Raw genomic sequence first — 25,315 nt, 5'->3', positions numbered from 1 at the left:
CAGCCGCACAGTCGTATTTGCAATATTCAGTCTTATAAATAAATACACTTTACCTCCAGACTACCAGAATATTATCATCTAGTACTCGTATTTCACGTGTTCCTAGTTCACTGCCACGCCACTTGGAACGCTACTTTCGTCCTCTGCAACACGGCCCTTGCTCTTCTGATATTTTGGTACTCTGTGTTGTAGACACGAGAAGCAGCTGCGCCCAGCGTACAGAGCAATCAGAGATCATCTCACACCGCGTCTACTGCTAATAGAAAATAGGCAAAATGAATACCTGGCTAACGCCGGATTTGTCAGCTAGTAATTGGTGAAGTTGGATGTAAATACTACTCTGAAATGAAGTTGGCATATGAGAGGATGTCCTTCCAGGCAGCATCAAAACCAGTCAAAACATTACCAAATAAATAAATAAATAAATTGGTTTCGAATATTTTTGTTCCAGAATTGTTTTAAACATATGTCGATGCTTCATGTATACAAAATATCCATCCACAACTGTGCTTCTGGGTGTGGCCGTGTCTGACCTCTTCAAGTACATTACGGCAAAGCCCAACACGTAAAAGCTGCACTTGTGTCATAATATTCATATTGTACGAACCATGCATTGAGAAAGTGCTGAAAATTATGTTAATGAGTAGTTCTTGTTTATAAATGGTTAGTCAGTAATGTGTCTTTCGAAAATCATTTCAAATCATCATCAGATATTGCTTTCAGTATTTTTATTCGAATCACCGACAGTTTTACTAACAAATTCCTAACCGTAACATCGGAAATCGTGTCCAGAGTTTGCTCACAATATTTTCTTTTTCGAATGAGTAACTGTTTAAGTAACATATGTTCACCTTTCATGCCTTCAATCAAAGGCACTCCCACTTTTCAAGTTGTTTGATCATAGGATTTATTTTATCACCACGAATACAATATTAGCGACACCGGCTACATGAGTACAGCTCTTTGTACGCAGGAGCTGGAGTTACTGCTGTACAAGCCGCTGACTTAGCTGGTGCTCTTGTTGACTTCGGCGGACGCCTTATTGAGCAGAGACCTGACGTTCTGGAGGCCCTGCAACACAAAGGAGTAATCGATATCACCGCTCTATAAAGACTCAAGGCGCAGCTGTTGCGCCTCTAAATCTAAACTTTGCGATACTCTACATCGTGAAGAACTATTATTCCACCATTGCTCCTTAGAAAGATATTTGTGATGTATTGAACGTTTTATATGCATGTGTTTAAGTGCTGAACCACATAACTTGTATTCCTCAGTAGACTATTCCGTAAATGATTCTAGATATCGAAACAAAGTTTCCGGCATATAACAGCAAGGTAAGCGAGAGAGAATGTTCTGTGTTGGTAGTACATGAATCTTTCTTATGTACGAATATAAGAAGCAATTTATTTTCCAATGGAACGACATGCTATTTTCGACGACATTCGAAATCCATTGGAGGGAGGGCTTCATCGATGTAACATTTTATACGGTATGCTGTGAAAAGTTTCAAAAACATAGCTAGGTAAAGCTGAAGACAGCTACCTGGATGCTGAAGGGGTAAACATCGCTCAACAAACTTGTCCCGATGCCGGAAAACCGTGCGCACCAATCAGTATCGTTGTATGTGGAGTCTAGTGTTTATGCATTTGTGCCTGTAATATAACAGTCAACAATGAAGAAAAGCTCGATATTACTTAATTTACGGTGAGTGTGATATAACTGCTAAGCAAGTTGTCGAAATATAGGCTGGAAGGTATATTAATCGACGACATGTATCACGATTAATGATTAAAATTATCCTAGCTATTTTCGCAAAAATTTCACAGCAAATATGATCAAAGCTTGTACTGGACGTCTCGTTCCGGAAGGTTCTGTATGTCATTAAAATGTATACACCTCCACTGAAATTACGTTAGTCTTTTCTTCGATACATAGAGCCATTTAGAAAATATTCAGTTGTGGAACTTTAGATGGTACGTCAGGTAGTAGCCATATTTAAGCACGCTTTCTAAAATATATAAAACTATTTAAAGTAGAAAAAAGTCAAGAAACACAAAAAAGTTAGAACAAATTCAGAAAAATTTGGTCTCACTTAGAGATGTTGTCTTCGTACTAAAGTAAATGTACATACAGTAACTTATCAGTTGATAATCTCTTAAAAACTGTGAACATCATTACCATTATTGACGTTTCTATACATCTTTCAGTTTGGTTAGGTAACAGGTGTTAAGCAACATAGTAATATAATCACGCTGTGTTCAACTCTGAGCCAGTGAACTGTTTCTATACTGACGTTCAACCAGATTTGATAATTATTTGATTCCTGTGAAACTACTTCCTTAGATCGATAAAGCTAACGTATTTTTGCTAATGTGTAGAATCTTTTAAGTTACTCAATGTTATTTATTGTAAAAGAATGACATACATAGGACGTATATGGACGTAACACTACAGATATTGAGAGAAGTGAAGGACGACTACCCATCGTAGACAAGCTTCTCGATTGGGGGAGATAGCATTACTATGAGCTGACAGCTATACAATAAATGTCTATATGTGCTTAGAAAGCAGACTTAAAGTAATGTGCGCAAGAAAATCTGTATTCGTATTCTTGAGATAATGTCTCGCAATGATAGGAATGTTGGCTCGGAGTAGATATGGAGGCTACTCAAAATGGAGAGTTTCAATGCCTTATGAAAATACCGTTTGTAACGTAGCAGATTATACCGAGAATTAACATCTTACAGTGAAGTAAGATATCTTAGGTAGTGTATTGTCGCGTAACAGGGAAGAGAGCAGTTTTTTTGTTTTCACATGAGCGCAATTGAGGCTGTCGCTGCTGGAGTGTCTAGCTTGCAAATCGTCTGATCGATTCATTATGCACATTAAATCTAAAGAAATAATATTAAATTTAATTCGATGTTTTTCATAATCCATACGAAGACTTGTACTAATAGTGAAAAACCTCAGCTCATTATCTTCAGTACTTGCGGAAATATAAAATTTTACCTATAAACCATAATACCTCTTTTGGTACTGCAAAACAGAGCTGAAGCTGCCATATACAGACTTGCATTGATAATGCATGCACACTATAAAAATCTCAGTCAATTACCTTTAGTACCTTCGGAGACAAAAAATTTTAGCTAAAACCCATCGTACATTTTCCGGTACTGCAAAAGAGAGCTAAAGCTTCTAATGCCTTCATTTCCAAAAAATGGATCAAATGGCTCTGAGCATTATGGGACTTAATATCTATAGTCATCAGTCCCCTAGAACTTAGAACTACTTAAACCTAACTAACCTAAGGACAGCACACAACACCCAGTCATCACGAGGTGGAGAAAATCCCTGACCCCGCCGGGAATCGAACCCGGGAACCCGGGCGTGGGAAGCGAGACTTCATTTCCAGTCACATTTAAAACTATAACTAAAAAGATTCGCTTCATATAAATTGTTGCCCTTGAATTTTCTTTGCTATCACTGCGATGGCCTGCTGACGTAATAGTAACCATTTTAAAATTATTTTTTAACTATTTTTCGTTAAGAGACTTGCGGAGAGACTGAGAGCGCGTGTGGAGGATATAAGTAAAGTGTGAATGTTTTATTTTATTAAAAATACACTATTGGCCATTAAAATTGCTACACCAAGAAGAAATGCTGATGATAAACGGGTATTCGTTGGACAAATATATTATACTAGAACTGACATGTGATTACATTTTCACGCAATTTGAATGCATAGATCCTGCGAAATCAGTACCAAGAACAACCACCTCTGGCCGTAATAACGGCCTTGATACGCCTGGGCATTGAGTCAAACAGAGCTTGGATGGCGTGTACAGGTACAGCTGCCCATGCAGCTTCAACACGATACCACAGTTCATCAACAGTAATGACCTGCGTATTGTTGTTCGGCCACCATTGACCAGACCTTTTCAGTTGGTGAAAGATCTGGAGAATGTGCTGGCCAGGGCAGCAGTCGAACATTTTCTGTATCCAGAAAGGCCCGTACAGGACCTGCAACATGCGGTCGTGCATTATCCTGCTGAAATGTGGGTCTTCGCAGGGATCGAATGAAGGATAGGGCCACTAGTCGTAACACATCTGAAATGTAACGTCCACTGTTCAAAGTGCCGTCAATGTGAACAAGAGGTGACAGAGACGTGTAACCAATGGCACCCCATACCATCACGCAGGGTGATACGCCAGTGTGGCGATGACGAATACACGCTTCCAATGTGCGTTCACCGCGATGTCGCCAAACACGGATGCGACCATCATGATGCTGTAAACAGAACCTGGATTCATCCGAAAAAATGACGTTTTGCCATTCGTACACCCAGATTCGTCGTTGAGTACACCAACGCAGTCGCTCCTGTCTGTGATGCAGCGTCAATGGTAACCGCAGCCATGGACTCCGAGCTGATAGTCCATGCTGCTGCAAATATCGTCGAACTGTTAGTGCAGATGGTTGTTGTCTTGCAAACGTCCCCATCTGCTGACTCAGGGATCGAGACGTGGCTGTACGATCCGTTACAGCCATGCGGATAAGATGCCTGTCATCTCGACTGCTAGGGATACGAGGCCGTTGGGATCCTGCACGGCGTTCCGTATTACCCTCCTGAACCCACCGATTCCACATTCTGCTAACAGTCATTGGATCTCCACAAACGCGAGCAGCAGTGTCGCGATACGATAAACCGCAATCGCGATGGGCTACAATCTGACCTTTATCAAAGTCGGAAACGTGATGGTACGCATTTCTCCTCCTTACACGAGCCATCACAACAACGTTTCACCAGGAAACGCCGGTCAACTGCTGTTTGTGTATGAGAAATCGGTTGGAAACGTTCCTCATGTCAGCACGTTGTAGGTGTCGCCACCGGCGCCAACCTTGTGTGAATGCTCTGAAAAGCTAATCATTTGCATATAACAGCATCTTCTTCCTGTTGGTTAAGTTTCGCGTCTGTAGCACGTCATCTTCGTGGTGTAGCAATTTTAATGGCCAGTAGTTTATGTAAAATGTGCGAGTGGGAAAACTCTGCAATCATAAATCACGTAATGTATGTAACGTGCGTCCAATATACACACTTTTGTATAAAAACAGCCGCAAGAAATGGTAGCGTGAAAGCAATTAGTAGTTCGTTTCCGGGGATAATTCGAATTTGGTTTGTTGTTGTTGTTGTGGTCTTCAGTCTTGAGACTGGTTTGATGCAGCTCTCGATGCTACTCTATCCTGTGCAAGCTTCCTCATCTCCCAGTACCTACTGCATCCTACATCCTACTGATTCTGCTTAGTGTATTCATCCCTTGGTCTTCCTCTACGATTTTTACCCTCCGCGCTGCCCTCCAATACTAAATTGGTGATCCCTCGATGTCTCAGAGCATGTCCTACCAAACGATCCCTTCTTCTAGTCAAATTGTGCCACAAACCCCTCTTCTCCCCAATTGTGTTCAATACCTCCTCATTAGTTATGTGATCTACCCATCTAATCTTCAGCATGCTTCTGTAGCACCACATTTCGAAAGCTTCTATTGTCTTCTTGTCTAAACTATTTATCGTCCATGTTTCACTTCCATACATGGCTACACTCTACACAAATACTTTCAGAAATGACTTCCTGACACTTAAATCTACACTCGATGTTAACAAATTTTTCTTCTTCAGAAACGCTTTCCTTGCCATTGCCAGTCTACATTATATTTCCTCTCTACTCCGACCATCATCAGTTATTTTGCTCCCCAAATGGCAAAACTCCTTTACTACTTTAAGTGTCTCATTTCCTAATCTAATTCCCTCAGCATCACCCGACTTAATTCGATTACATTCCATTATCCTCGTTTTGCTTTTGTTGATGTTCATCTTATGCCCTCCTTGCAAGACACTGTCCATTCCGTTCAACTGCTCTTCCAAGTCCTTTGCTGTCTCTGACAGAATTACAATGTCATCGGCGAACCTCAAAGTTTTTATTTCTTCTCCATGGATTTTAATACCTACTCCGAACTTTTCTTTTGTTTCCTTTATTGCTTGCTCAATGTACAGATTGAATAACATCGGGGATAGGCTACAACCCTGTCTCACTCCCATCCCAACCACTGCTTCCCTTTCATACCCGTCGACTCTTATAACTGCCATCTGGTTTCTGTGCAAATTGTAAATAGCCTTTCAAAAAATGGTTCAAATGGCTCTGAGCACTATGGGACTCAACATCTTAGGTCATAAGTCCCCTAGAACTTAGAACTACTTAAACCTAACTGACCGAAGGACATCACACACACCCATGCCCGAGGCAGGATTGGAACCTGCGACCGTAGCAGTCCCGCGGTTCCGGACTGCAGCGCTAGAACCGCACGGCCACCGCGGCCGGGTAAATAGCCTTTCGCTCCCTGTATTTTACCCCCGCCACCTTCAGAATTTGAAAGAGAGTATTCCAGTCAACATTGTCAAAAGCTTTCTCTAAGTCTACAAGTGCTAGAAACGTAGGTTTGCCTTTCCTTAATCTTTCTTCTAAGATAAGTCGTAGGGTCAGTATTGCCTCACGTGTTCCAACATTTCTACGGAATCCAAAGTGATCTTCCCCGAGGTCGGCTTCTACCAGTTTTTCCATTCGTCTGCAAAGAATTTACGTTAGTATTTTGCAGCTGTGATTTATTAAACTGATAGTTTGGTAATTTTCACATCTGTCAACACCTGTTTATTTGGGATTGGAATTATCATATTCTTCTTGAAGTCTGAGGGTATTTCGCCTGTCTCATACATCTTGCTCACCAGATGGTAGAGTTCTGTCATGACTGGCTCTCCCAAGGCCATCAGTAGTTCTAATGGAATGTTGTCTACTCCCGGGGCCTTGTTTCGACTCAGGTCTTTCAGTGCTCTGTCAGACTCTTCACGCAGTATCATATCTCCCATCTTCATCATCTTCATCTACATCCTCTTCCATTTCCATAATACTGTCCTCAAGTACATCGCCCTTGTATAGACCCTCTATATACTCCTTCCACCTTTCTGCTTTCCCTTCTTTCCTTAGAACTGGGTTTCCATTAAAGCTCTTGATATTCATGCAAGTGGTTCTCCTTTCTCCAAAGGTCTCTTTAATTTCCTGTACGCAGTATCTATCTTACCCCTAGTGAGATAAGCCTCTACATCCATTTACTGCATTTTTGTATTTTCTCCTTTCATCAATTAAATTCAATATTTCATCTGTTACCCAAGGGTTTCTACTAGCCCTCGTCTTTTTACCTATTTGATCCTCTGCTGCCTGCACTATTTCATCCCTCAAAGTTGCCCATTATTCTTCTACTGTATTTCTTTCCCCCGTTCCTGTCAATTGTTCCTTTATGCTCTCCCTGAAACTCTGTACAACCTCTGGTTCTTTCAGTTTATCCAGGTCCCATCTCCTTAAATTCCCACCTTTTTGCAGTTTCTTCAGTTTTAATCTACAGTTCATAACCTATAGGTTGTGGTCAGAGTCCACATCTGCCCCTGCAAATGTCTTACAATTTAAAACCTGGTTCTTAAATCTCTGTCTTACCATTATATAATCTATCTGATACCTTTTAGTATCTCCAGGGTTCTTCCATGTATACAACCTTTTTTCATGATTCTTAAATCAAGTGTTAGCTATGATTAAGTTATGCTCTACGCAAAATTCTACCAGACGGCTTCCTCTTTCATTTCTTACCCCCAATCCATGTTAACCTACTACGTTTCCTTCTCTCCATTTTCCTACGCTTGAATTACTGTCACCCATGACTACTGAATTTTCGTCTCCCTTCACTACCTGAATAATTTCTTTTATCTCATCATACATTTCATCAATTTCTTCGTCATCTGCAGAGCTAGTTGGCATATAAACTTTTACTCCTGTAGTAGGCGTGGGCTTCGTGTCTATCTTGGCCACAATAATGCGTTCACTATGCTGTTTGTAGTAGATTACCCGTACTCCTATTTTTTTATTCATTATCAAACCTACTCCTGCATTACCCGTATTTGATTTTGTATTTATAACCCTGTATTCACCTGACAAAAAGTCTTGTTCCTCCTGCCACCGAACTTCACTAATTCCCACTATATCTAACTTTATCTGTATCGCTGAGGTACGCAAGCCTCCCCACCAACGCCAAGGTCCGTGGTTCATGGGGGGAGGGAATTTGGTTTATCTAAACTAAATTGGGTTTGGTAAATTCAGAATTTCTTTTACAAGCTGCCTTTTGTAGTTCTCCTGGATGATTTATTAGCTACCGAGAGTATCTGAGGGCTGGAGCTTTTCTGGTTGGCTGCCTAAACCTTCAACCAATAGGAAATAAGCAGTTCCCGCGCTTTATGTAGTTCTTTGCGGTACAGTTCTTTGTCTCAAGGTGTCACTCTGGATCCGTCTTACGGTTCAGTTCAATGTGGGACCGCGCCATACAAATTTTTGTTGAGATGGAAATCTTACGTTCTGTCGGTTCTGTTATCGGAAGTATGAAGCGGCTACAGTACTAAACCTTTTAATGTGAGTTTGGTGTTTTTATGTAACTCAGTTTGGAAATCATTTGCTTATGAACTTTTCTGCCGTACTTAAAGCTCACAGTGGCCTGTTTCGTGAACATCTCGGATTATTTGGGCGGGCACTTCTTCCCTACCAATTAGTGAACGAGTAACTGGCGGATAAGTATGGGTCCTTCTAGTAAAAGCAGTAACTAACTTACACCAGTGATAGCTTTAACGGTAAATACAGACTTGATAGCCACTCACAACTTTTTTTGGAGATAGTAAATCCTAATTAGTTGAACTTTAAACATTATCAAGCAAGTTATCTAGCATCCAACGCCCGAAATTTCTACCAACTTACAGACCCTGCCTCTAAGCTCGAGTTAGGCGGCCTTTGCTTTGTGCATATTTAGTCGGCGTTACTTCAGCGCTGCTTTTCATGGCCGACTGAGCATCTACCAACATAGAGTGAAAGGGTCTGACAGCAAGAAACCTATCAAGATATACGGATTGTACAGCTGTAGGAGAACATACATACAATTCACACGCTGCATGCGTTGTAGGCGATTTGCATGTCACGCATAATAATTTTCGGTGTATCCAATACTGCCTTTTTACTTGTAAACCTAGTCAACCCTTTCGATGATCATGCTATAGTCCGGCCCCCCTCCCATTTTGTGATTAACTAAGTCCAATTTTGTTAACTGAAATATAAGGCAGCCAGAGGAAGACTTCTGTCAGGAAATCACTAGCGCGGGCACCGTTGTGGTACGCACCTGCTGGAGCGACTTTGTGATGCTCTGGATGACGGCGCTGGCGGCGTTCGCCTTGGCTTGCTGGAGCTGCTGCAGGGCTGCTTCTCCACGCTCCACGAACTGCATGGCCGTCTGGAAGGCCTCCTGGGTCTTACTGGGGATGGAGCTCACCGCGCTCTGCAGGTTGGCGGCCGCTTCCTGCACCAGCTGGGACGCCTCTTGCGAGATCTGCTGCCCGGCTGAGATCAGCGCTTGCTGGAAGCCAACAGCGGCGACAGATCAGGGAGGACTGTATAGTTTTTTCACAAGTGGAGCTACCTTACAAGAAGCCCTCGGCTGTAAACAGTGGTAAGTGACGAGATGGTTGTTTTCTGAAGTTTTTCTGTGAAGTTTCAATAAAAGCTCATAACAGGATATTTCACATCCGCTTGATTCACGCCCTATATTAAAATATTTCAAGAGTAGTGACATATTTTTTAAAATCTTAAATCATATGAAAAATTTTACCCTTAAAATGCGTCATTGATGTTTGGTTTGTGGGGCACTCAACTGCGAGGTCATCAGCGCCCGTACAAAGTCCCAGTTTTTTCACAGTCCATTCTAGCCACAGTCATGAATGATGAGGATGATGATGAAGTGATGAGGACAACACGAACACCCAGTCCCTGGGTAGAAAAAACCCCCAACCCGACCGGCAATGGAACCGGGGTCCCCGTGATCCAAGGTTGGGTTGGGTTGTTTTGGGGGAGGAGACCAAACAGCGAAGTCATCGGTCTCATCGGATTAGGAAAGGATGGTGAAGAATGTCGGCCGTGCCCTTTTCAAAGGAACCATTCCGGAATTGGCCTATAGAGATTTAGAGAAATCACAGAAAACCTAAATCAGAATGGCCGGTCGCGGGATTGAGCCCTCGTCCTCCAGAATTCGAGTCCAGTGTGCTAACCACTGCGCCTTCTCGCTCGGTCCCGGGATCCAGATGTAGCAACGCCAGCCACTAGACCACGAGCTGCGGAAAACTTTGTTTACTTGCAAACTGAGTGCTCTTCACGTGAGTTATAATTAACTTATGCTGTTCCTTCCCGAGCGCGATGATGAAACACCATCGTGAAACTTCTCAAAAATACGAATTTAAAAGGTCTGAATTGCTTCAGTTTGTGATACTAAGTTTTGCATCATCAGTTTTTGTAATAATAAAAAATATAACAACTCGAAAAATTAATCTATGATTCAGCGAAGTATAAAATTAATTTCACTATCGCCTTGCTACGGCATGCATACGCTGAGGCGATAAAAGCCATGGAATAGCGGCATGCACTTATGCATATGACGTATACGAGGTACAAACGAGCACGGAAATTAGCAGACTTTGATCGCGGAATGGTAGTTGGAGCTTGACGCATGGGACATTCAATTTCGGAAATTATTGTGAAGTTCAGTTTTCCGAGATGTACTTTGTCAAGAACCTGCCGAGAAAACCAAATGTCGGGCGTTATCTATCACCACGGATAACACAGTGGCTGACGGTCTTAACGACAGAGAGCAGCAGCGTTTGCGTAGAGTAACCATATCGCTTGGACTATAGACGACGGGAAAACCGTGGCCTGGTATGGTCAGTTCCAGCTGATGGTAGGTTTCCAGTGTAGCGTAGACCCCACGAAGCCACGCACCCCTGTTCACAACGAGACACTGTACAAGCTGGTGTGGCTCCATAATGGTGTAGACGGGGTTAACAGGAACATTGACTGGAAATGGCTACGTACGGCTACTTGGACAACATTTGCAGCCGTTCATGGACTTCAAGTTCTCAAACAACGGTTGAATTTTTATGGATAACAATGCGCCATGTCACGGGCCACAACTGCTCGCGATTGCTTTGCGACAATTAGAGAGAATGATTTGGCCCCCAAATCGCCCGAAGTGAATCTCATCGAACATTTATCGGACATAAACGAGAGGTCGTGCACAAAATCCTGCACCGACAACACTTCCACAACTATTATCGGCTATAGAGGCAGCATGGTTCAATATATTTCTGCAGCCGATTTATAAAAATTGCTCAGTCCATGCCACGTCTAGTTCCTGCACTACGCCGGCTAAAACGAGGTCCGACATGATATTAGGAGGTAACCGAAGACTTCTGTCGCCTCAGTATATAATGTTATCGATGACCGTTGACATTTCTGCCCTCATCGTATCACGTAAATTTGGCTAAACAATGGTAACGGACCAAACTTAATATTGTTTCGACGATTAAAATTATTCTGCGTGTTGTAACACGCCATTGTATAAAATTCTTTAATAATAAACTGTAAAACCAACGTTTCCACCGTATTACATCGGCATTCCTCAGGGGCAAAGTTAGTTACTTAACTTGCTCGTGTAACTATTCACATTCAGCTGATTACCGATAACTCTCGAAGCGCTTTTCCGATCAGCAACATATTCACAATCTTACGTGAGTTGTAGTTCTCTATGTTACCTTCGGATTTGTATAACTGGTGCCCGAAAATCATCTTCCTGGCACGAACATCACACTCGTTATTACCGCCGGCAGGGCGGGTTCTGGCACTGAACATAGTCGACATGCACACAGCCTGACAAATTTTCCACTAGTTATAGCCATAAGTTATAGACTGAGCTACAGTTTCTTTGTTTAGCGTGCAACTAACAAGTAATATTAAGAAAAAATATCATGTATCACGTTTTACATGCAATAATTCTGTTTCTCGTCTACTGTCGCTTACCACTAATCACAGCCAAGGTCTTCATATACAAGTTAAAGATCACGCTTATTTGCAAAAAACCATTGGTTCCCTCGACAAATGTTTCTCTTTAATTATGTGTCCAAATCATGTAGAATACATACAATTTAGCAGTTACAAAATGGAATGACAGGCATTCAATATTATTAATTGCCGGCCGAAGTGGCCGTGCGGTTAAAGGCGCTGCAGTCTGGAACCGCAAGACCGCTACGATCGCAGGTTCGAATCCTGCCTCGGGCATGGATGTTTGTGATGTCCTTAGGTTAGTTAGGTTTAACTAGTTCTAAGTTCTAGGGGACTAATGACCTCAGAAGTTGAGTCCCATAGCGCTCAGAGCCATTTGAACCAATATTATTAATTCCAATATCAGGACAGAGAAAAACGAAACCAAGACCGATGGAAAAAAGTAAGTTAACTATTTATTAATTTAAAAGTAATTGTTATAATCGTTGATACATTTAGCCCACTGTGAGTGTAGGCGGTCCATACCTTCATGGAAAAATCTTTGCGGTTGCCTGCGGAACCATGATCGTACCCAGGCGTACACCTCTTCGCCCGAAACAAACCGACGGCCGAGAATGTCTGTCTTCAGGGCTCCTAAAAAAATATAGAAAGCGCCTGGGGAGAGATCGGGATTTTATGGAAGATGTGTAACGCTTCCCCTGAAAACTTTCTGCAGTGTACTAAAGCCAACAGCCACGCCAGCCGCGGGAAACTCCTGATGACCTTCTTCTTTGACTGTAAGGGCCCGGTGCTGATAGACTTTCTGGAAGAAGGGACCACAATTAACGTACTGTGATATGCGGGCACTTTGCGAAAACTTACGCACGCCATCAAATGAAAACTCGCAGGGATGTTGACGGACGGCATCCCTCTGTTGCAGGATAATCTCCGGCCACATCTGGCCAAGGTCGTTTCGAGAACGCCGCAGAAGGCATCCCCTATAAACTTCCGATCTCTCCTCAATGCTTTTTCCATAGTTTTGGAGTACTGAAAGAAGACATTCGTGACCGTCGATTTGCTTCGGACGAAGAGGTGTGTGCTTGGATACAATCATAGTTCCGTAGGCAATCGCAAACATTTCTCCATGAAGCCATTGACCGTCTAGACTCACAGTGGAATATATGTATTATCGGTTATGGCGACTACTTTTAAAATAATAAACAGGTTACTTTCTTTTTTTCATCTGTCTCGCCTTCATTTGACTATCCGTAATACTTCAGTGTAACACTGAAAACAGAATGTCTCCTAAGATTCTTCTCCATACATTAAACGAATTTAGAAAATTTTGTTTTCTATGGTAATATTGTATGATTACCTAGAGATAATTACCTGTTAGTTCTCACTTTTTTTGTTTTCTGTCACAAAACAATACCAAAAAACTTGAAGAGGATATAGAGGACATCTTGAAGAACGAATTGATGATAGGGAACGCATGTCCGAAAATTTCATTCATCGCCACAGCGCCCTTCGAAGTTACAGGGGCCAACGCCTATTGTCGGGCGTCCCCTTCAGCAACAAACGTCGGAGTTTAGGGTATTACATGGAGTCGCACACGTCCTCTAGTGCCTCAGTAACACTGAAGAGCGTACAAAGCCACGTTTGCTGCAGAAGAGGAGTGTAGTGCAGGAACACTCTCTAGCGCCCTTGAATGATATTTCCGGTCATAGCTTCCTACCCTTTACTTGTTCCTCAAAATATATTGCGGGCGTCACAACGATGTAGTCGACCCAGTGGGAGACGGCCGACGGAGGCAATGACCTTCGGTTTCCTGTTCCAGGGCTGTGTGTCTGAACCCGTAGTTTGTGCTTCTGCGAAGGCAGAACACTTTGTCATAGGGATCACCAATCCTTTATGGTGTCGTGGGAGTCGTACGCAAACCACTTGATGGACTTTGGTCAGACTCATCACTAATTTCAAAATAGGAAACAAAAACAATGCACATCCCAAAGCAACACCCAGTACACAAAGCGTTTAGTAACGGCTTTCCAGCAGTTGCTTTTTTGGATTGCCACTGTTGTAAACATGTAGTCAGGCCCGAATTCTAGTGGTATCTTATGCAACAACGGTTCAAAGCATACTTCCCTTAACTAACACTGCCAAGTTAAAGTGTTTTAGAAACATCTACAACGATATCAAAGTTGTGAAAAATTTTAAACCAAATGCTCTGAAAAGGACGTTCTTGGTTGTTCAGTTGTAAGATTTCTTATAAAATTTTAATAGACATTGTATTTCTCTTCTTTATCAATGTGAACCCGAAACAGTATCTGCAAAGTGTTTTTGTTAGGTGCTACTGTGGTATATGGAAGTCCTTCCTGAATCTCAGTGACGCCGTAGACGACGTGCTTTCATAGCTTCGTGGATGATGTTGTGCTTCCCAGTTCTTCCAAGGCCATGCGTGTATGGTCTACGACCTCGCCCGCCTAGCCGTGCGGTCTAACGCGCTGCTTCTCGACCGGGAAGGCGTGCCAGCCCCTGCCACGAATCCACCTGGTGGATTAGTGTCGAGGTCCGATGTGCCGGCCAGCCTGTAGATGGTTTTTAGGCGGTTTTCCATCTGTCTCGGCGAATGCGGGCTGGTTCCCATTATTCAGCCTCATTTACACTATGTCGGCGATTGCTGCGCAAACACTGTCTCCACGTACCACGTTCCCATACACCATAATTACTCTACCACTCAAACATTTGGGGATACACTCGTCTGGTGTGAGACGTTTCCGGAGAGAGGGGGGGGGATAGTGGGATATCACCTGGGGGCCGTACCGCACAATAACACTGGGTTCGATGTGGGTGGAATGGCGTGGCCTATTGTGGGGTTGTGAACCATTGTGGGCTACGGCAGGACGAAGCTTCTCCGACGTTTCTAGGTCCCCGGTTTAATACACAATACTCTACGACGTCGTTTAATCACATACTATTGGTTTTTGTTTTCCAGTTTGACTCTTGTATTTCCTCGTGAATCTTCAGTTCAGAATTTATTTTCATGCCATCCTAATTCTATTGGCTTATTAAATTTTTCTGGTTTTGTTCTGGATAACAGTGTTTCCCTATTACTGTTCTCAATGTTCATGGATCATTCGTGTATGACTACTGAAAGTTAATTAAAGATGCAACATTAATTTTGCTTTAGAATGAAAGTCTCCCTTCTGCTATCACTTAATTGAAGCAGTCTATCACAGGTGTAGCATTTTTCCTTTTTTCTCACTCACTTCTTTTCATCGACCTGTATACAGCTACCTCTATCTACATTAATTTTCCCCACTGTTAATTTTTTTTTTTCTGAATCAAGTTTTAGGATGAATCATTCACTTCGGTCGCATGTTTCGCCAAACACTACTAATAAAATTTATTTGTAGCAAGGCCCACGGGCGTGATAAACCTCTTGCCTCTCTTGGAAGAAGTACGGTTCCTACAAAGGATGTTTTTCATTTCGATGTTATTTTTATTTCGTTTACTACGACTTACGTTTGTGCCTAACCGAATATCATGGTTACATCTATGAATTTCGGCCGACCACTGGCTGCACATAAAATTATAACTTTAACCCAAAACACATGCTGTCAATGGGTTAAATATTTTACATGCCCCAGATATAGGGCCGAAAAGTCGTAGTAAACAAAATAAAAATAACTTGGAAATGAAAAGAAGCCTATGCAAGAAACTTATTTTTTTCAAGATTTCTGATGAAATCTTCAGTCTACATGCGTTGTGTGAGCATCATATCTTAAACAGTTGATTATCTGATTTCCAATTCAACTTTTCGTATACCTGTTTCGGTATTTCTATAGCTTATTGATTTTTCGTAGGTTATTTCTTTAGAAAGACCATTGGATTCTACAGATTGTTGCTTAACTGTATCTGCTAGCTGCTACCCCCACGAATCCTAACAGTTGTCACAGTTTTTAGAGAGTTTTACATTCAAACGTTGTACTATAGTTCATGACGAACATATATATGCCTCGTTATTCTCTGCTTTACCTCCACCATACACCATATGTTATGTATCAGGTGCATGATGCCCCTTCCTGAAACTTCGACAACTTCCACTCTGTATAACGTCTCAGACTTATGAATAATTTTTTCCATCGTCTTACTAATGTGTTCAGTACGTTTATAAAGCGCATAATTCAAGAAGCTTTGAGTTATACGTAGATATATCAATGGAAAAAAAGAATCTTTCTGACTTCAGCTCTTCAACAGTCACATGAATGTATTAGCCGGAAATGTCAGAAATGAATACAAGAAATGTATATCGTAATGTAGGAAACATAAACATTCTCTACTTTTTTCCCCTGAGCCAAGCAATCTTACTGGAGTACATCGTTCAGAGGGGAAAAAAGTACTGGAAACTCACCTGTGCGGACGACACTGCCTTCTGCGTGGCATCCTGAAGTTTCCCCTGTAGGCACAAGAGAAAGCGATGTGCATAAGAAGTTGTGGAGGCGTCACAAGCGAAAGACAAAGTGGCGCGTAACTATAGACTAACTTGAATGCTGCTCCAGGCAGTGGTTGAAGCGTTGTAGGCGTTCTGTATCCACGAGGCGACCTCCTGCGCCTCCTGCTGAGCGACGTCCACCATGCTCTGCCACGTCTTCTCGGCACCCTCTATGGCGTGCTGCGTCATGTTCTTCTTGACATTGTAGAAGCCCTCTAAGATTTTTCCCACCTGGGTGAACCAGTCGCTGATGCCAGGGGCGGGAGCTGCAGCGGTGCTCTTCGAATCACAGGAGAAAGACGTTATTACCGAGGCATCTGTAGCGTTTCCTGATAAAACTATCACTATCTCCCCTCCCTTTAACAAACAGCCCTTACGGTCCTGTCATCAATGTCTAGCAGACAATGTCTTATAGTTACGAGGGCGAGCTGAAAAGTAATGCTTCAGAATTTTTCATCTGTGAAAATTCTTAAATCTTTTTAAATAAAATTAACGGTGTTAACATTCTAAATCTTCATCCTCATCTACATATTTATTTCTCAACACAGTCACCCTGGCGACGAACACATTTCTCTCGACGACAGACCAGTTTGTTAACCGCGTCACTGTAGAATGTTTGACATTTTTGACGGAGACAAAACCTCACCCCTGCTTGCACCGCTTCATCACTATCAAAGTGAAGCCCTCGGAGGTGTTCTTTAAGTTTTGGAAACACTCCGCCCTCTGTCACTCACGTTACAACCACCGTTTCCTTCGTTACGAGCAGGAACAAACAAACGTCGCACAATACTGATGCTGATACAGCCATCACAATGCACAGCTTTCATTCATCTGTGGATTTCAGTTGAAGGCACGTTTCCTGCGGTCACAAATTAGAATACAGTATGTAGTTTCTCACTCTCCGAGGCAGTTACATTGCACACCGCCTTGTTACACGCTGCAATTCGGAGCCGTCTAGCGGCAGAGGTTTGCAACTAACGTCAGCGAAGCGGAAAAGTCGACCAAGTAATATGCACGACACGTAATATCTCGACGGATATTGAGAACGGAATTTAAAAAAATCAGAGGAATTACTGTTCCGCACGCCCTCGTACATACTATTCGTATATACACTTCACTTTTAGCAATCGAAACATTTTTGATTGTCTCATACTAAAAACATGGACACATCCTTCAAATTAAAGAAGTGGACTTTAGAATCATAACTAAAAACCACAATGGAGGTTTTTATTCGGATCTGTTTAAAAATATGGGTATTCTGGCTAAATCAAGTGAGTACATCTATATCTACATCATACTCCGCAAGCCACCTAATGGTGTGTGGCATAGGGTACTTTCGGTACCACTACCTGATCCCTCCAATCCTGTTGCACCTCTACCAGTGTGTTATGCTCATCATAAAGAACAAGAGAAATTATTTCACAAACAGCAGCATCCATGATCATGGAACAAGAGTTAAACTAAACTTACATTTACCGAGAGCAAACAAACGAGAAATACAAAACAGAATCTTTTGCAAGAGTAGAAAACTATATAACATATTACCCAAGGAGATTAAAGACGTATCTAAAATTTAAATATTTAAAAAGTCAGTTAAACCTTACGTCTTAAATAATTTACCACAAAGTCAAAGATCATTTAGTACGCAATGGTAAGAAGTTAACATTATTTAATAATAATCAATTGTTATTCTATAGTAAGCTGTCGTAGTTTCATGAATTTTACTGTAAAAACCTATGCCATTGATCGAAGCTGGATAACTCTAGCCTCTTCCCTTTTCTTGAGCTCAACAGCTCCTTCTTGTTGCTGAAGACCTCCCAAAATTTTTTCAGACGGGGAAGGGGTAACACGAAGAATTAAATAGAATGCCGGAAGTACCGTCGAGGTCTCGATGGGAGCAGTGAAAGAGAGAAAGAGAGAGAGAGAGAGAGAGAGAGAGGGGGGGGGGGGGTAGGGAGGGAGTATTGTGTATGCGCGCTTGCGCGCGCATGTATGTGTGTGTGAGTGTGTGTGTGTGAGTGTGTATGTGTGTGTCTGTGTGTTAATGAAGTGTGTAGTGTGCGCACTGACCAGTGACGTAATACAAATGAATAGCGTAACAGTACTTTTCTCATTAACTCTATTTAGTTTACAAATGGTGTAAAATACATTGTACGCCATAAAATTGAAAACCAACATGCTGATATAGACCTACATGTGACAATATTATTTAAAAACGAAGCAGTAATTTTTTAAGTTTCCTTTATCAGTCAGATTGGCATGTCCCTTATCGTTTTGTGACTGAACAGTGAATGAACAACCAGCTATCTATGTCTGAGAGGTATGGCGTTATAGTCGGACAGGCAGGTCCCTTCATCTGTCAGAATATACTGCATTTTCGTATCAGGTATCACGCCTTAGAGCAGCACGCTCTTGAGTAATCCTTGGTGATTATTCAACCACTGCCCCTTTCGATGTAAGAAACTAACTTTCAGGTTAAGAAAACATTTCGATAGCAAAATAAATATATGAATATGTGGTGTCTGTTCTTTCGGCCATGAAAATCTGATGTCAAAGAAGTTAGTATGTCAGAAGGAGAAGTCAAGAGGACGCATTTAGTACCGCGTTTCGCTTTATGCTAATAGTTATTGATTAATCGTTTCAATGTTAGCCCATTATTCACCGCAACCATCTAATGATTTAATCTAGTTGCTCACCATGGAGTGTTTTTCAAATCAATACTTCAGTTTTGAATCGCTGCTTAACAGCTGAAGGTCTTTCCAGGTGTACGTCTGTCTCTTGTGATTTGTACACAGCTTCTTTGCTAAAGCTAACTGGAAATTTTTCGTGTATTTTTGACCCGTTTTCAAAAGTGACAGTAAAAATTCATAATGTTTTTGATACTGGCAGTTGTGGAAGTGTTGTTGTTGTGGTCTTCAGTCCAGAGGCTGGTTTGATGCAGCTCTCCATGCTACTCTATATTGTGCAAGCTTCATCATCTCCCAGAACCTACTGCAACCTACATCCTTCTGAATCTCATTCCTCCACTCTGCCCTCAAATATTAAATTGGTGATCCCTTGATGCCTCAGAACGTGTCCTACCAACCGATCCCTTCTTCTAGTTAGGTTGTGCCACAAATTTCTCTTCTCCCAAATTCTGTTCAGTACCTCCTCATTAGTTATGTGATCTACCCATCTACTCTTCAGCATTCTTCTGTAGCACCAAATTTCGAAAGCTTCTATTCTCTTCTTGTCTAAACTATTTATAGTCTATGCTTCACTTCCATATATGGCTACACTCCAAACAAATTCTTTCATAAACGACTTCCTGACACCTAAATCTGTACTCGATTTTAACAAATTTCTCTTCTTTAGAAACGCTTTCCCCAAATAGCAAAACTCATCTGCTACTTTAAGTGTCTCATTTCCTAATCTAATTCCCTCAGCATCACCCGATTTAATTCCACTACATTCCATTATCGTCGTTTTGCTTTTGTTGATGTTCATCTTACATCCTCCTTTCAAGACACCGTCCATTCGGTTCAAATGCTCTTCCAGGTCTCTTGCTGTCTCTGACAGAATTACAGTGTCATCGGCGAACCTCAAAGTTTTTATTTCTGCTCCATGGATTTTAATTCCTACTCCGAATTTTTCTTTTGTTTCCGTTACTGCTTGCTCAGTATACACATTGAATAATATCTGGGATAGGCTACAACCCTGTCACACTCCCTTCCCAACCACTGCTTCCCTTTCATACCCGTCGACTCTTACAACTGCCATCTGCTTTCTGTACAAATTGTAAATAGCCTCTCGCTCCCTGAATTTGACCCCTACAACCTACAGAATTGGAAAGAGAGTATTCCAGACAACATTATCGAAAGCTTTCTCTAAGTATACAAATGCTAGAATCCAAACTGATCTTCCCCGAGGTCAGCTTCTACCAGTGTTTCCATTCGTCTGTAAAGAATTTGCGTTAGTATTTTGCAGCTGTGACTTATTAAACTGATAGTTCGGTAATTTTCACATCTGTCAACACCTGCTTTCTTTGGGATTGGAATTATTATATTCTTCTTGAAGTCCGAGGGTATTCGCCTGTCTCATACATTTTGCTCACCAGATGGTAGAGTCTTGTCAGAGCTGGCTCTCCCAAGGCTGTCAGTAGTTCTAATGGAATGTTGTCTACTTCCGGGGCCTTGTTTCGACTCAGGTCTTTCAGTGCTCTGTCAATCTCTTCACACAGAATCATATCTTCCATTTCATCTTCATCTACGTCCTCTTCCATTTCCATAATATTGTCCTCAAGTACATCGCCCTTGTGTAGACCCTCTATATACTCCTTCCACCTTTCTGCTTTTCCTTCTTTGCTTAAAACTGGTTTTCCATTTGAGCTCTTGATATTCATGCAAATGCTCCTTTTGCACCTAAGGTCTCTTTCATTTTCCTGTAGGCAGTATCTATCCCTGCTTAGCCATTTTGCTCTTCCTGTCCATCTCATTTTTGAGACGTTTGTATTCCTTTTTGCCTGCTACAATTACTGCACTTTTATGTTTTCTTATTTCATCAATTAAATTTAACATTTCTTCTGTTACTCAAGGGTTTCTACTAGCCCTCGTCTTTTTACGTACTTGATCCTCTGCTGCCTTCACTGTTTCATCTCGCAAAGCTACCCTTTCTTCTTCTACTGTATTTCTTTCCCCTGTTCTTGTCAGTCGTTTCCTGATGCTCTCTCTGAAACTCTCTACAACCTCCGGTTCTTTCAGCTTATCGAGGTCCCTTCTCCTTAAATTTCCATCTTTTTGCAGTTTCTTCAGTTTTAGTGTACAGTTCATAATCAAAAGTTTGTGGCCAGAGGCCGCATCTGCCCCTGGAAATGTCTTACAATTTAAAACCTGGTTCCTAAATCTCTGTCTTACCATTATATAATCTATCTGAAACCTTCCGGTGTCTCCAGGCCTCTTTCATGGATACATCCTTCTTTCATGATTCTTGAACAAAGTATTAGCTATGATTAAGTTATACTCCGTAAAAAAATTCTACCAGGCGGCTTCCTCTTTCATTCCTTACCACGATTCCATATTCACCTACTACTTCTCTTCCTTTTCCTACTGTCAGCCATGACTATTAAATTTTCGTCTCCCTTCACTATCTGAATTAATTCCTTTATCTCATCATATATTTCATCAATCTCTTCGTCATCTGCAGAGGTAGTTGGCATATAAACTTGTACTACTGTGGTGGGGGTGGGCTTCGTGTCTATCTTTGCTACAATAATGCGTTCACTATGCTGTTTGTAGTAGCTTACCCACAATCCTATTTTTTTATTCATTATAAAACTTACTCCCTCATTACCCCTATTTGATTTTGTATTTATAACCCTGTATTCACCTGACCAAAAGTCTTGTTCCTCCTGCCACCGAACTTCACTAATTACCACTATATCTAGCTTTAACCTACCCATTTCCCTTTTTAAATTTTCTAATCTACCTGCCCGATTACGGGATCTGACATTCCACGCTCCGATCCGTAGAACGCCAGTTTTTTTTCTCCTGATAACGACGTCCTATTTTACCCAAGAGGAGATCATCATCATTTAAGCATACAGTAAAGCTGCATGCCCTCGGGAAAAATTACGGCGGTAGTTTCTCCTTGCTTTCAACCGTTCGCAGTACCAGGAGAGCAAGGCCATTTTGGTTAGTGTTACAAGGCCAGATCAGCCAATCATCCAGACTGTTACGCCTGTAACTACTGAAAAGGCTGCTGCCCCTCTCCACGAACCACACGTTTGTCTGGCCTCTCAACAGATACCCCTCCTTTGCAAAAGCAGACATAATGTCTGATGGGATAACAGCAATCAGTGATTCTATAATGTCACTTGTAATCCGTCTTGATTGCAAATTTTTTATTCATATGACCGGTTTCGTTTAATTCAGAACCATCTTCAGATCTGATATTTCAAGAGTTACAGGAGTTACAGGAGTAACCCGTCCAAATCCAGCAACTTTCACATGCTGCGTCACGACGCAGCATGTAAAAGTTGCTGGATTTGGACGGGCTACTCCTGTAACTGAAATATCAGATCTGAAGATGGTTCTGAATGAACCGAAACCGGTCATATGAATAAAAAATTTGCAATCAAGACGGATTATAAGTAACATTATGGATACCCCTCCGTTGTGGTTGCACCTATGGTACAGCTATCTGTATCGCTGAGGCATGCAAGCCTCTCCACCAACGGCAAGGTCCATGATTCATGTGGAAGTGATAGAATGAAAAAGTGGTGGGAAAGTATTAAAAAATTTCAGAAGCCTTCCTCTTGTTTCCTTTTTACGAAGCCCATGTTATGCGCTCCCTCCACCCATCTCACCCCGTTCTCAGTTCTCTAGATTTTCATCAGTTACTTATTACGTGCTTTACAAGAACACTGAATCTCTCACTACGCTGCACTTGGTATTTGGTTCCTTTCCTTATTGTAACTAAGCTAACTATGACAAAATTCGCTCATACTGTGACACACTCACTCTCCTGAAAGAGTATGAACTCTTATCAGTTCACAGATACCTTCTAAATATTAATTCAGAGCAACCACATCTCTTCTCAGTTTTTACTGTTTCCTGTGGTACTCAAATTTTTAATAAATCATGCACCCACTCAGAAAACTTTTGCAGTATAATACGTGTAATTTTTTAATATTTCTTGCAGGCTATTGTGTCCTCATTGGAATGACTATCGTTGGATATTTTTGGTTCCCTGACGTTATTCAGCGCTCATTATTCCTCTTTCACAGGTAGTTTCCAACTTCACAATTACGAGGGTATCCTCTAGTTACATCTGTCTCTCCAAGATCGTTCATCAAAGGATCACGATACTTTATATTTCGCTTCTTGTACCAGCGTTTTCGAGGGACAATACTATACGTTGAGATCAGTGATCAGAAGAGCTAACAATAAGACACCTTCAGCTTAGATTCCTAAACAATAAACCCTTAACGTGAGTTCCGACTTAAGCAACTTTAAGTATAAAATAACGTTTTTCAAACATAGATATGAGGGGCAATCAAATGAAACTCGAACACCCGCCACAACGGGAATATGGGATGGTTCGATATAAAAGTTATCACCACACGCGTTAAGAGAATTATCCCATAGGTGGGCGAGACGATCAATTCTGCGTCGTAGAACGCTGTCGGCCGCTGACGGATTCACAACCGTCACGACTCTTGCACCTCCGCGTCCGACTGAAACCGACTCCTACGCATGTCTTTTTTCAGGTGTCCTAAGATGTGAAAGATCCGGCCTGTACGGGGGATGTTGCAGTTTTCCCGACCAAATTGTTGATGGGTAACCTTCGTCCGACTGGCAGTGTGGGGGCAGGCGTTAAGGTGCAATCCTGCTCGTCGAGTTCCTCGGGATTGGAACCAGAATCTATGTGCAGAACTATGAAGACACTTTGCTAAATCGCAACTCACTGTAAAGTAAAAACACGCAGGAATGCTGTCGGATGGAATCATCCTGTTGGACGATAAAACCCGCTCCCACACTGCCAATCGGACGAAGGCTGTGCTTCAGCGATTTGCTTTGGAAACACTGCAACATCCTACTCACATCCCATATCTTTCACCGTGTGATTTTCACATCTCTGGCGACCTATAGATGAGGAGGTGGAAGAATGAGTGCGGCTGTGCATTCATCAGCAGCCGACCGCGTTCTACAAATCAGGAATTGATCGTCTTGTCTTATAGTGGGATAAATGTCTTAACGTGTGTGATGATTACTTTTGTATGGGACCATTCCATGGTCCCGTTGTGGCGAGTGTTCGGTTTTCATTTGACTGCCCTTGTACCAAATACACGTACCTGCACTGCCACGCATACAGCCAAGAAAATAAACAGCTTAGAAGCCATGGTGGAAGTTTACCCCAGTGTCGAGTCAACGTGACGACACATATGCGCTGTCGTTAATTTATACCTACGCGCGTCCAAGGGTAATGTCGAAGTGTACCATCGCCATACGCTCCTATAAATGAAATTTGTTTGTGCAGGTGGCCACATCATGAGACAAATTAGAATCCGTTGTGGTAGTGGCTAATTGGTTACGTAACACATACGCATATGTTAGTATCAACCGCGCGACAAAACACAGCATTTTATTTTTCCACGCAACGACAAGGCCATCAAATTATTACTTCCGTAGGCTACAACCCAGCATTCTCCCGAAACGACACAGAGAACTGAGGACGAGCTAAATGAAGATGACCAGAAGAAACTGAATCCAGTTCAGAAAATGAAACCAAGTAACTACTACAGTTGCAGATCCTGCACTATCATATTCCAGAAGCTGCACAAGGAACGAATCCAGTCTCATGTACATTGCATCAGCTCCTTCGGATGGTAAATTTCAGCTATCAATAAGTTTGCAGGAAATACTGAGTAACATTCATATCAAATTTGTAGAATTTACAACGGCCACTTTCGTTCTTTCAAGTGGACACTTTGTAAGTTACCCCTTCCTAATCGGCCTGTTGGATTGCGTTATAACTGACCGTGATACCGTATGCCTACTGATCTTATACATCGAGGAAGGCGATTGTTATCAAAGGAAAATAAAGCCGGTTAGTAGGAGGAAAGTGTACAACAGACCATTCTGAAGGAAGTCTATTCCAAACCTAATCTAAATACTGATAACAATTTTGAAATGGGTGAGATTTAGTGCAATCGCTCACGAACGACACCGAGGACGGGGCAGGGAGAGAGGGAGAAAGCTTACCACGTAATGTTTAATGCAAAAAATACTCATCAGGAAGAAAAAGGATAATTAAACAGTCGCCTGCTAACTAGGGCAATGAATATCCAGAATCGCATAGAAAATTAAGCAAATAATCACAGGCGTGGCAACAGAAGATTGTCACACTT

General features: G+C 41.9%; 1 protein-coding gene across 1 annotated transcript; it reads right to left on the bottom strand.

Moving 5' to 3' along the window:
* Positions 1 to 713: 713 nt before the first annotated feature.
* On the bottom strand, positions 714 to 24,388 carry LOC124596392. Its single transcript, XM_047135517.1, has 5 exons — positions 24,260 to 24,388; positions 16,480 to 16,707; positions 16,348 to 16,392; positions 9,253 to 9,486; positions 714 to 1,071 (listed from the first exon to the last, which is right to left on the bottom strand). Exons 1-5 carry the CDS (start codon positions 24,305 to 24,307, stop codon positions 1,006 to 1,008), a joined length of 621 nt encoding a protein of 206 aa, XP_046991473.1. The 5' UTR covers positions 24,308 to 24,388; the 3' UTR covers positions 714 to 1,005.
* Between the last annotated feature and the right edge of the window lie 927 nt (positions 24,389 to 25,315).

The sequence above is a fragment of the Schistocerca americana genome, chromosome 2 (genome assembly GCF_021461395.2).
Source record: "Schistocerca americana isolate TAMUIC-IGC-003095 chromosome 2, iqSchAmer2.1, whole genome shotgun sequence".
NCBI classification, from domain to species: Eukaryota; Metazoa; Arthropoda; class Insecta; order Orthoptera; family Acrididae; genus Schistocerca; species Schistocerca americana.
Note: the sequence above shows the minus strand (reverse complement) of the source record. Positions and strands in the feature narration are given on the sequence as shown.